At 31.4% G+C, this 12,204-nt stretch overlaps 1 protein-coding gene across 1 annotated transcript; it reads left to right on the top strand.

Moving 5' to 3' along the window:
• The first annotated feature begins 6,509 nt into the window (after positions 1-6,509).
• On the top strand, positions 6,510-7,112 carry LOC136082644 (general transcription factor II-I repeat domain-containing protein 2A-like). Its single transcript, XM_065802058.1, has one exon. It carries the CDS (start codon positions 6,510-6,512, stop codon positions 7,110-7,112), a length of 603 nt encoding a protein of 200 aa, XP_065658130.1.
• Positions 7,113-12,204: the final 5,092 nt, after the last annotated feature.

A 12,204-nucleotide genomic window follows, 5' to 3' on the forward strand; every position in this document is an offset into this window, starting at 1 on the left:
CAGGGAAAAGTTATATGAACATGGCAATGGCAATTTTTTGGGCTAAGTAGAATTGCTGGCCAAGTTTAACCCGTTAATGAAGGAGCATCTGAGGAGAATCCAGAAAAAAGAAATCTCTGATACATACCTGAGCAAGACCATCTAAAATGAGTTAATAGGAGTTATTGCACAGAGTGTCACTGATGTCATTGTAGAGCGAGTCAAAAAGGCAAAATACTATGCTGTCGTCATGGACTGCACACCAGATATTGACCATGTTGAACAGCTCTCAGTAGTGTTACGCATTATAAACTGTGAGCTCACAAAGAGAGTTACAATCCATGAACATTTTGTGGGTTTTCTTGTGGCCGAGGACACTACTGGGAAAGGTCTGCTAGAACTTTTTCTAGGACACCTCAACAAACTTGGACATCTCTGACCTTCGTGGACAATCCTATAATGGAAGTAATATGCAAGGGAAACACCAGGTTGTCCAGAAGAGAGTCCTAGAAGTTAACAATAAAGCCTTGTGTGTGCCATGTGGAAGCCACACCCTAAACTTAGTGGTTGGGGATGCTGTCAAGTCTTCCGTGATATCCCTCAACTTCTTTGGGTTATTGCAAAGGTTGTACACTTTGTTCAGTTGGTCTGTTCATTGGTGGACAATTCTCCGGCAGCATGTACAAGGGTTTTCTATTAAGGCTTTGTCCATAGCAAGATGGGAGTGTTGGGTGGTGGCTGTGAAAGCAGTACGTTATCAGCTCGCAGACATTGTGAAAGCTCTAACTGCTTTGAAAGAGTATGCACAGGATAAAAAAGATGCAGAGTGTGCATTAAGTGCTGACAGCCTCTGCAAGGACATGACAAAAATGCCTTTCTTGGTGATTACCATTGTTTTGTATAATGTGTTGTATCACATAAACAGAGTCAGTAAGATCTTGCAGAGCCCCAATGTGTTTATTGAAACAGTAAGAAGAGAGATACTGTTTGTATCAAAATATTTTGAAGATTTCAGAGAGAATGGATTTAATGCTGCAAAAAATGATGCTAAGGAGATTGCAGAAACACTTGAGGTGGAGATGAGCTGGCCTGAGGAGCGACATAAAAAAGCAAAGAGGCAGTTTGAGTATGAAGGGAGAGAGAAAACACTTTCAACTCCAGAGGAGCACTTCAAAATAGGTTTTTTCTCCACTTAGTTGACACAGCCATAGTTACATTAAGGGAGAGATTTTCTCACTTACAGGACCTCTTTGACTTATATGGATTCCTTTACTCCACTGAGTCACTGAGAAACACAGTTCAGGAAAGGAAGCTGGGTGAATGCTGCCACAGACTGGAGGAGACTATGGGAGACGTTGATGCAGAGGACCTGAAAATGGAAGTAATGGGGGCTGTCAGAAACTTTCACTCACAGGTCCTAACATCATTTGAGATGTTAGATTATATATATCAACAGAATGTGCTTGACTTGTATCCAAATTTAAGCATAGCTCTAAGACTGCTACTCACCCTCCCTGTGACTGTAGCTTTAGGTGAAAGAAATTTCTCAGTATTTAAACGACTAAAAGCATACCTGAGGTCCACCATGTTACAGGACAGGCTGTCTTCCCTTGCTGTTATTGCTATTGAACACGAGGTCAGGAAAACAATGGACATGGACACACTTACACAAAGGTTTGCAGAGGCTAAAGCTCGCATGGCTAAGTTTAGCAAGTGATGCCAACTGTGCCAGCTAGCTCAAAAGTGAGAATATTGTTAAAAGTGAATAACTAAATACAGTATTACCAAAAAAAACGCTTAAAATAAACAAAAAAGATCTTAAAGGGAATATAATGAAGAAACGAAGAGGAGTACAGTTACAAAAGCATCGAGAATGAATAAAGGAAAAGACGAGAAAAAAAGGACAAAGAGAAGAATACACATTCCAGGAAAAGAGGAATAAAAGAGGAGAGAGAAATTGGAGAAGAGAGAAAAAGAGTAAAGGTAGTACTTTGTAAATTAATAAATTACATTAATGTATAGCTTTCATATTTAACCTGTTATACTTTCATGTGATTATTTTTCTTGAGTAAAACAAGATAGAAGATAACTTATAAGCAGAGGTCCAGCTGAATAATTAAAGTAATTTATGATCAAATAATGCTGTAAACACACTACAGGTAAATGAGTTTATTTCCTCTTACATTAACATATTTGTTGTGTTTTTTTTTAGATGCAGTCTTTAACCACACGTCAAAGACTAGTAACAAGACAGAAGACAACTTTCACAGAAGTCCAGCTGAATAATCAAGGTAATTCATGATCACCTAATGCTGTAAAAACACAGTACAGTGAGTTTATTTCCTTCAACATTTTTTTTTTCAGATGCAGTTTTTAACCACACAAAACAGAAGACCAGCAAGTACAAATTGTTATCCATACAAACCTCACGATTAATCTCTGCCAACTCCCTAAACCAGGAGTATTTAACTAGCAGCCCGCACGCCTAACACAGCCCGCAAGGTCTGGCCCACCAGACCGGGTTGGATTAGGCCCAAAGGCTGCCAGATGAAAACCCCTAGTTAATTTTAACCCCTAGTAATTTTACCTTATTAAAGTAGAGAAAAAACTGTTGATTTTATGGTATGGTTCACAGCATTGGAGTATGAAAATGAAAACCTTTGACCCTCAGGGCCTAATGGTATTTTTAGGCCAGGGATAATAAATTCAAGTCCTCATGGTCCACAGCCCTGCACTTTTTTTCCTTTTCTAACACACCTGATTTAGTCAGTGAATAATCTCTTCCAAGTTCTGCAGAAGCCTGAAAATCATCCACTCATTCAAATCAGGTGTGTTGGAGCAGATAAACGTGTAAAACGTGCAGGGCTGTAAAACCTCAAGGACTAGACTTGATTAACTGTGATTTAGGCAGACTTGGTGAGCCCTTTTACAAAGGTTTGCCTGGGGCCCCAAAATGTCTAAGTCCGCCACTGTATACTAACCATTCGTATTTTTCCAGATGAGAATGATTAAGATTTCGCTTTTCTTGATTATGTTTCTTAATGTGAACTGAATTGGCATTTTGTAGTCAGTTGATAGTTTCCATGGCAATTCTTACAGGTTTTTTATAGTTATATTATCAATAATAGTACCGACAAAGTTTTCAATGTCATTAACAAACCTAGCATTTGAAATCTGACTTAAACATGTTTGGCTAATTTTTGTGGTTGCAGAATCAGATTGAGGTTCACGTAACATCTGTTCATTTTCTGAAACAGGTATAACTATGTCAAGTGAGATTCCTTTTCTGACTTTCTCCGTTTATGCCTTTGTCTTGTAGTTCTGATTACTCATGCTCAACATGTTGAATAGCAATACTAATACTGATTTCTGGTGGTCCGCTGAAGCGGTTTTGAGTTCATTTGTTCTTTTAGTATCCTTAATAGTAGCAGTAAAACTAGTTAAAGGTTTAAAATTTACTTAAAATTTACTTTACTTAATTATTCAATATACTCAAATTAATTGCTGTTACCTGCTAAATAAGAAGCACTGGTTTCTATTAAAACAACTATTACATTAATTTAACAGGTTTGTATTAGATAAATTATTCTTTCAAAATTATAATTGTATAAAGAGATTGTTGTAGAGATAATTAATTAAAAAAATTTTAGAGAACAAGACAGAAAAAAGCTGAAAAACATTTAAAAAATAGTCTGTTGCGAAACTAAAAACCTTAATGAATGTTTCTACAATTCGGTTATCTCTAACGTTCAGTTTATTATGTCACTTATAATATATTTGAAGCAAATATTACTAATATCAAATTAATAATGAATATTAAATTACGTCATTAATAAAAAAACTAAATGAAAATAAATGCTAAAAAAAGTAAATGAAAACTAAATAATAAAAAGAAAATGTGTTGTAATGTTTTATTTATTTGAAAAATAAAAACCATGGTAACCGTGGTAAGCATATAATAAAAAAAATTTAGAATTTAGAAATTCCTAAAAATTCCTTTTCGATATGAAAATTTCAACGTACTATACAAAAGTGATTCAATTAAGGTGTGCAGCGCAAATTTTAAACCGGACTACTGAGATACCAATATATGACGTCATTTCATAGTTACACTGATTAAAGTAGTTTATTTAGAAAGATTAAAATTAAAAGTTAAAGGGTTATATACAGCACTGTGCAAAAGAAAGTAGCACCTAAGAGAATTTTAATATATTCAAAATAAAATGTCAAACAAAATGAAACTAAAACAAAAATATAGGTACAAGCATATTTTTTATTAAATTGTATAATATAATACAAGTTTTATTTAAAAAATTTATGACTATACATAGAGACTTAATTAATATTTAGTGTGACCACCTTTATTACAATAACATCTTGGAGTCTTTTATTATACTTTTATACAGATTTTCAATAAATGTGATGGGGATATTATACCATTCTTCTTTTAGAACATTCCAAAGCTCATTTACATTCTTTGGCAACCTTATCATCTTCTTTCTGTTTAAGTAGTCCCAAACATGTTCGATTATATTCAAATCATGGCTCTGAGGAGGCTAAGGCATGGTTTGAAGCACTCCCTCCTCTTCCAGATTTGACAAATAATTTTAAACTAATTTTCAAGTATGTTTGGTATCGTTATCCTGTTATAGGATAAAATAATCCCCGATCAGTTGAAGTTTAGAAGGCGCAGTATTATTATGTAAATTTTTTTTATATTTTTCACCTGTAAGCTCGTCTGTTATTCTTACAATATCCCCTACCCCTTTTATTGAAATACACCCCCAAACTTGAATATTCCCTCCACCATGTTTAATAGTTGATGCTAGACATGGCTCCTTCAATACTTCTCCCTTTCTTCGCTTAACATACTGACGTCTATTCGTCCCAAAGACTTGAAATTTAGATTCGTCTGTAAACATTACTTTGTCCCATTGATTTTTCTGCCACTCTTTGTGCTCTCTGGCAAACTTTAATCTTTTTTCTTTATTACCTTTGCGTAGTAAAGGTTTTTTTAATAGTTACACAGCCTTTTAATCCAGATTTTATTAAAGATCATTACACAGTAAATGCATGTATTAAAGTTCCACTAGCTCTTTTAAGCTCTTGAATGAGTTCTGCGCTTACTTTCTTGCGATTTTGTAGCACTGTTATTTTTAAAAACTGTTCATTGCGTAGGCTTAACTTTTTGGGACGGCCAGACTTCTTTTTATACACTACATCACCAGTTTCATTATAATTTTTAACTATTTTTTGAACTGAGGCTCGCGAACAATTAACTCGTTTGGCTATTTTAACTTGACTATAGCTCTCTTCATGTAAAACAATGATGCGATTTCTGTCATTTATTGGTCTTTATCTTTGGTCTATATCAGGGTTGTCCAACGCGTGGCCCGCGGGCCAGAAGGTGGTCCTCGTCAGCCTATGGCATGGCCCGCATATCACGGTCCATTAATTTTGATTTTTTATTTTAATAAAAATTTCAAATAACAATAATAAAATAAGTTCTACAGCAACAGCATATTATTTATGTATTTATAATTCGAATTATACATTCGATTTCGATTATACTTTCGATTATACTTTTATAAATCCGCATTTGAAATAATAAAACGCGCGCTAAAGAAAAACATTATTTTTATATATTTAATAAAGATGGCTTCAGCTAAAAGACTTAGATGTGATACTGAAAGCGGTCATGGGGGTCGTGTATTTAATCCTTCTTGGACAACTGACTATTTTGTACATGAACAAAGTAATTCTATTATATGTCTAATTTGTTTGGAGAAAATTGCCGTGTGTAAAAGTTATAATGTGAACAGGCTACAAAACATGCTGTAAGTTATGACAAATTTAAAGGGCAATTTCGAATTGATAAGATTGAATTGTCGAAGAAAACTTTTCTTGCACAACAATCAGTGATGAAAACTAAAGTGATTAGCTCTTACAGTGCTACCAAAATAAGTTTTTTAATGGCAGAAGCTATTGCAAAAAGTGGTAAACCTTTTTGTACTGGAGATTTATTAAAAAACTGTTTAAAAATATTTTGTGAAGAGATATGTCCTGAAAAAACACCTACTGTTGAAGTTCTTAGCCTCTCACACCAGACTATTGCTAGAAGAATTGAAGATCTATCAAAAAATATTGAATTATCATTAAAAGAAAAGTTAAATAAATGTGAAGTCTATAGTCTGGCACTGGATGAATCAACAGACAGAGGTGATACTGCTCAGCTAGTCATTTTTATTAGAGGTATAACTAGTAACTTTGAAGTAATTGAAGAACTGTTAGATATTAATCATATGAAGGACACAACAAGAGGAGAAGATATTCTCTCTGAAGTGAAAAAAACATTGGTGAAATTTGAATTACCAGAATAAAAACTCTGTGGTGTCACTACAAATGGAGCAAGTGCACTAACAGGAAAAAATATTGGATTTATTGCATTACTTAAGAAATCCATAAATCATGAAATTATTTCATATCACTGCATTATACACCAAAAGCAGTTATGTGCAAAAGTATTGGAGATGAAGAATGTTATGGAACTTGTTATTCATACTGTTAACTTTATAAGAAGTCGTGGCCTTAATCACAGACAGTTCAAACAATTACTTGAAGGTTGTGGTAGTGAGGCTGAAGATGTAATTTATTTCAGCCAGGTTAGATGGCTTAGTCGAGCTGCTACTCTGAAAAGATTTTGGATACTATTACCTGAAATAGTGCTGTTTCTAAAAATTAAAGGGAAAGACACAAGCTTGCTTGAAAATATTGACTGTCTGAATGATTTGGCATTTTTGATTGACATGACTCAGATGTTAATGGAATTAAATCTTAAGTTGCAGGGTAGAGATCAACTTATTAGTAAATTGTTTGAAAATGTAGAAACATTTGTTTTAAAATTAAAACTTCTGAAACAACAATTAAGTTCTAAAGTACTTGTCCATTTCAAGGCATTATCAGAAAGAAATATTAATACAATTGACTCTGAAAGATATTGTACTCTTATTTTAAAATTAATTGATGAATTTGACACAAGATTCTGTGATTTTAAAAAGGAAAAAAATGAGTATTTGCGCATCCATTTTCCATCAAAGCTGAGACAGTTAGAAATGAATTTCAAATGGAATTAATAGAATTGCAAAACAATAAAGATCTTAAAGAAGCCTACAAAGAAGTAGAATTGTTAGAATTTTATAAAAAATACATGAGCATTGAAGTTTTTCCTCATTTGTGCAGACATGCTATTAAATATTTTTCATTTTTTGGAAGCACATACAACTGCGAACAGTTATTCTCAAAAATGAAGCATGTAAAAACAGAACAGAGAAATAGATTGACAGATGAACACCTTACTAATACCCTTCGAATTGCATCATCAAATATAAAAGCAGACAGATCATTTATGCAAAAAAAAAACAGTGTCAAGTTTCACATTGATCGAACTTTTGTATAACTTCACTTTGAACCTTAACTATGAGTGTAACTGTTTATTTAAATTTAAATAAAAACTTCAAATTTAATAATTTTTATTTTGGGTATTTTATGTTTGTGGCCCTCAAGTTGATTTTGAAACGAATTAATGGCCCTTACTGTAAAAAGGTTGGACATCCCTGGTCTATATCTTTGGCATTTTATTAATACTGAAAATATATTATTAACGAAATTATTAATTAAAATAAATAAATATAGATTTATTTAAAGCAATACCTTAGTTTAATTTAATAAAAACTCAATATTATTTACTTATATTTATTTAAATGTACATTTTTTAAAAATTTTCTTAGGTGCTACTTTCTTTTGCGCAGTACTGTATATAAGTATAAGAGTATAACAGAAAACGAGTAAAATTCAAACAAAAAAGATTTTTTTTAGAGCAGCTGAAAAATCGCCCCCCATCCTTTACTTGATGGTCTGGGAACGCCCCTATCATCTGGTCTTCTCGCTGCATTTTTTGTGTCTCTTATTTTTCTGAACTCCATGTTTTCACATTGTTCTGCTTGTGTCATATCTGGTGAAATATCAATACCTTTGTACTGTGTGTTCGTTTTATCCTCAAGTTTCATTGCCTTGGCTAATGTTAGGTTTCTCGTTGCTTAGTATAACTAACATTTTTCCCTGTTGAGCTTTTGATAGTACGGTCTGTATGCCTGCTGTCGCGCTTCTTTGAAATTGTTTTACTCTTTTGACAAGCACTGGGTTGGTGGCTGCTCCTATATAGTTAAATATTTGACTATCATGTTTCTCAATTTCTGCTTGTTTTTCCTCATTGGTCCCAGTAACTGTTGCTGTTATACCCTATATGATCATGCTTTTCTTTTTTTTTATCTCTGTCTTTTTGTTCATTCATTGCTGCGTTCACTTGGTGCAGTTTCTCGTTCTTTACCATTATTGACCATGTAACTGGTCCGCAAGTAACTGTTTTTACAATTTGTGCTTGTTTAGTTTCATTTTGTGTCATTTGTGATCTCAAGTGAACGTTTTCATTTTTTAGTTGATTTATTTCTTTTTCATAATTTGATTTATACAAATTATGAAAAAGAAATAAATCTTGAATACTTTTATTTGACTTTTTCATAGTCCGATTTCAGATGCATGTTTATTTTTTAATCGGCTAGTGCTTTCAGAAAGCACTAGCCGATTAAAAAATAAACTAAAGAAAAGAATGACAAACATTGCTTTGGGGATGTTTGTCATTCTTTTCTTATTACTCAGAAACAAAAAAGTTTTCTTGCGCAACAAAATTTCAAAAAATATTGGAGTACTATATAAAGCGAGAAGTTTTGTAAATAGACACGCATTAATTCAACTTTATTACTCACTTATTCAATGCCATCTAAATTATTCAAATATCGCATGGGGCAGTGCTAAAAAATGTCAATTAGATCCTCTTTATCGGCAACAGAAGCATCTAGCACGACTAATAAATTTTAAAGATCGTTTTACTCATGCAAAACCACTTTTATTCAAAATGAGTATTCTTAATATATACCAACTAAATGTTTTTAACACTCTTTGCTTTATATTTAAATGTAAGATAAACTTAGCTCCAATACCTTTTCAAAATTTATATGCAATAAAGCCCAAAAACAAATATGATCTAAGAAATGACAATTTTATTTATCAACATTATTCGCATACAAATTTTGGAAGGTCTCTTATATCTTATCGCGGAGCTTATTTGTGGAACCAAATAGTTTTAAAAAATTTTGATTTTTCCCAAAGTTGGAATTTTTCTTTTTTCAAAAACAAACTGAAAAAAGTTATTTTCTCAATAGAAATTTTTTCGAGTTCTTCTGATCTCGTTTCTCTTTTATAAGTGCTTCTAAATGTAATTTAAAATATTTGTTTTTATTTTTTATTGTTTTTTTTAATCGGTATTTTATTTGTATTACGGTTTTCATAAAAACGGTATTTACTAATTTCAAATATTTGATTTTATTTTTTTATTGTTTAGTTAAACGGTGTTTTATAATTGAGGTTATTTTATTTGTATGAAGGTTATCTTAAACGGTATTTACTTTTTATTTTATATTTTTTTGAAATAATTGTTTTATAATTTTTGTATTGTTAAACGGTTCTCGGTGACAGGATCTTATGATCCTCTTCGAGTTTCCGTGTTCTTTATATATTATGTACCAACGACACTTTTACCAGAGAATATTGTTAAATGAACAAAAAAAAAAAAAAAAAAAAAAGAGTTTGGAAACAATATTATCTTAAAATTAGGGCCCTAAGGTCTAAGTATCTGTTAGGGAAGGGAACAATCTTAGCATTTTCAAAAAATGTTAAATTCTCATTTAGTAAAAATATATTTTAACGTTCAAAAGTTATGACCTCAGATATGACAACCCCCTCAAAAAGAGGGTCTTTCAAACTTTTCTTGGTCGCCATTTTTAAACTATAAGAAATTTTTTTTTAGATAAATTATTTTTCTGATCAAATTTTGATCTATTTTAAGATACTACAAAAATTTATACATTTTTTTCTTTCCACATTTGCGACTAAATGAATCACGAAAACAAGATAAAGGGAATAAAGGGAGCGAATTCTAAAGAACTGATGTAGGAGGAAAAAAACCAGACGAAGAAGAATTTTCGGAGCACTTAGGAACAGTCACAGAAAAAGGATGAGACCTAATTGAATGATGAGTAACACAAAAATGAATTTCAGTAGATGACAAAAGAGACTTTTGACACTGCTCTTTAGAGCAGTGCCTATTATAGTATTTATAGAAAAGAGAAAGAGAAACAACATTACGACAAAGGACAACAGTTGAATGTTGGCTGCAAGAGCAGGTCCAGCTATGTTTACAATGCGTTTTTTCACCATAACTAAAAGAGAAAGAGCATCATTCGAAGATCCGCTACAGATATGGCAATAGTCTTTCATGCAAAGACTATTGCCATATCTGGAGCGGAAATATTTATTTAAAAAGTATATAAGTAAAATAGATAACAATTTGTTGTCATTTGAAGAAAAAAAAAATTAAAGAATCAAAATTTAAGGAAAGAGTAAGATCAAGTGAATAAAAATAAATAAATAAGATATCATTTGTTTAAAACTTAAGAATTTAAACTAAGATTTAATAATAAAAAGTAAATAAATTCATATACACCGTAGAAATAACGTAAATAAATTAGTATACACCGTAGAAATAACGTAATAAATTAGTATACACCGTAGAAAAAACGTAAATAAATTAGTATACACCGTAGAAATAACGTAAATAAATTAGTATACACCGTAGAAATAAAGTAAATAAATTAGTTTACACCGTAGAAATAACATAAATAAATTAGTATACTTCGTAGAAATAACGTAAATAAATTAGCAAACGCCATAGAGATAATACCATAATTAAGGTAATGAAAAAAAAGTTTTGATACACTCAGTGACATAATTTTTGTATTAATTATATTTTTGTATTTGAGTTTTAATTGAAAAAAACATTTAAAATCGGATATATTAAAATCCATAAGTAATAACGTCCGCGATAAACTGAATATGAGGTTAGATTTGAATTACATTTTGGGACAACAAAGTTGTTATTTGAAAGTTTTGTTGGATATTTATGAACTATTTTGTCAAAATAGGATTGAAATATTTTAGGAGATAATCCTATATTTGTTTTTTAAATGAACATTTAAACTTGGTGTAAGTTGATTTTATATATATTTAATGCTCCAAGTATACGCAGAAGAGGCTCACAAGGTACAGTTCTATCAGCTCCAAAAATTGTTCTGTACGCGTGTTTTTGTTTACAGTACAATTTTTTTAATTTTGTATAGTTTGTGCTTGCCCATGCAATATTGCAATAAGTTACATAACAATGAATAAAAAAGAAATATAAACTTTTTAAAGAACTATTGTTTGAAAATGGTTTAGTCCTATATATCATTACTAAATTTTTTGAAACTTTATTTTCAATACATTTTATATGTAAACTCCAACGTAAATGTTCATCTAAGATTACGCCTAGATAGTTTACTGAGTTTTAACTGTTAGTGTTGTTGATTATTAGGTTAGGCAATTTGATGGGAATATTTTTTGATTTATTCACTTTGTGGAACAAAACAAATTTGGTTTTATCCACAAAGTTTATTACTAATAAACCTCTCATTAACTTTTGATAATTGTTCGTTTGTTATTTCTAATAGTGTATTAATATCTCTGTGAGAATAAAAAAAATTGGAGTCATCTGCAAAAAGAATACAGTTTAATAGGTCTGTTGCTAAATTTAAATCAATAATGTACACAAGGAATAACAGTGGTCCTAAAATAGAGCATTTGGGGACCCCACAAGTTACGGCAGTCGGGAACGTTTGTTTTTGTTTATACAGTATAAATTGTTTTCTATCGGTCAAACAACTTTTGAACCAAAGTAAATTGTTATTTTTTACTGCATGGTGTTCAAGTTTTTTTATAAGTATATTATGAATAACTGTATCGAAAGCTTTTGACAGATTAATGAAAACTCCTAAGGTAAAGTAATTACTACTGAATGCACTTGATATTTGATTGACTAGTTCAACCACTGCATGTTCCGTTGAATTTTTTTTTGAAACCAAGTTGTTTTGAATACAACATGTCGTTTCTGATAAGTGATTAAAAAGCCTATTGTACATTATTCTCTCAAGTAATTTTAAAAAACAAGATTAAATAGATATAGGCCTATAATTAGAGATATTTGAGTCATCTCCTGACTTAAATATCGGCGTGATT

Source organism: Hydra vulgaris, chromosome 07 (assembly GCF_038396675.1).
Source record: "Hydra vulgaris chromosome 07, alternate assembly HydraT2T_AEP".
Taxonomy (NCBI): Eukaryota; Metazoa; Cnidaria; class Hydrozoa; order Anthoathecata; family Hydridae; genus Hydra; species Hydra vulgaris.

What these genes read in the sequence shown, in the direction of transcription:
- LOC136082644 (XM_065802058.1), top strand. Translation starts at nt 6,510, where the DNA reads ATGAAGAATGTTATGGAACTTGTTATTCATACTGTTAACTTTATAAGA.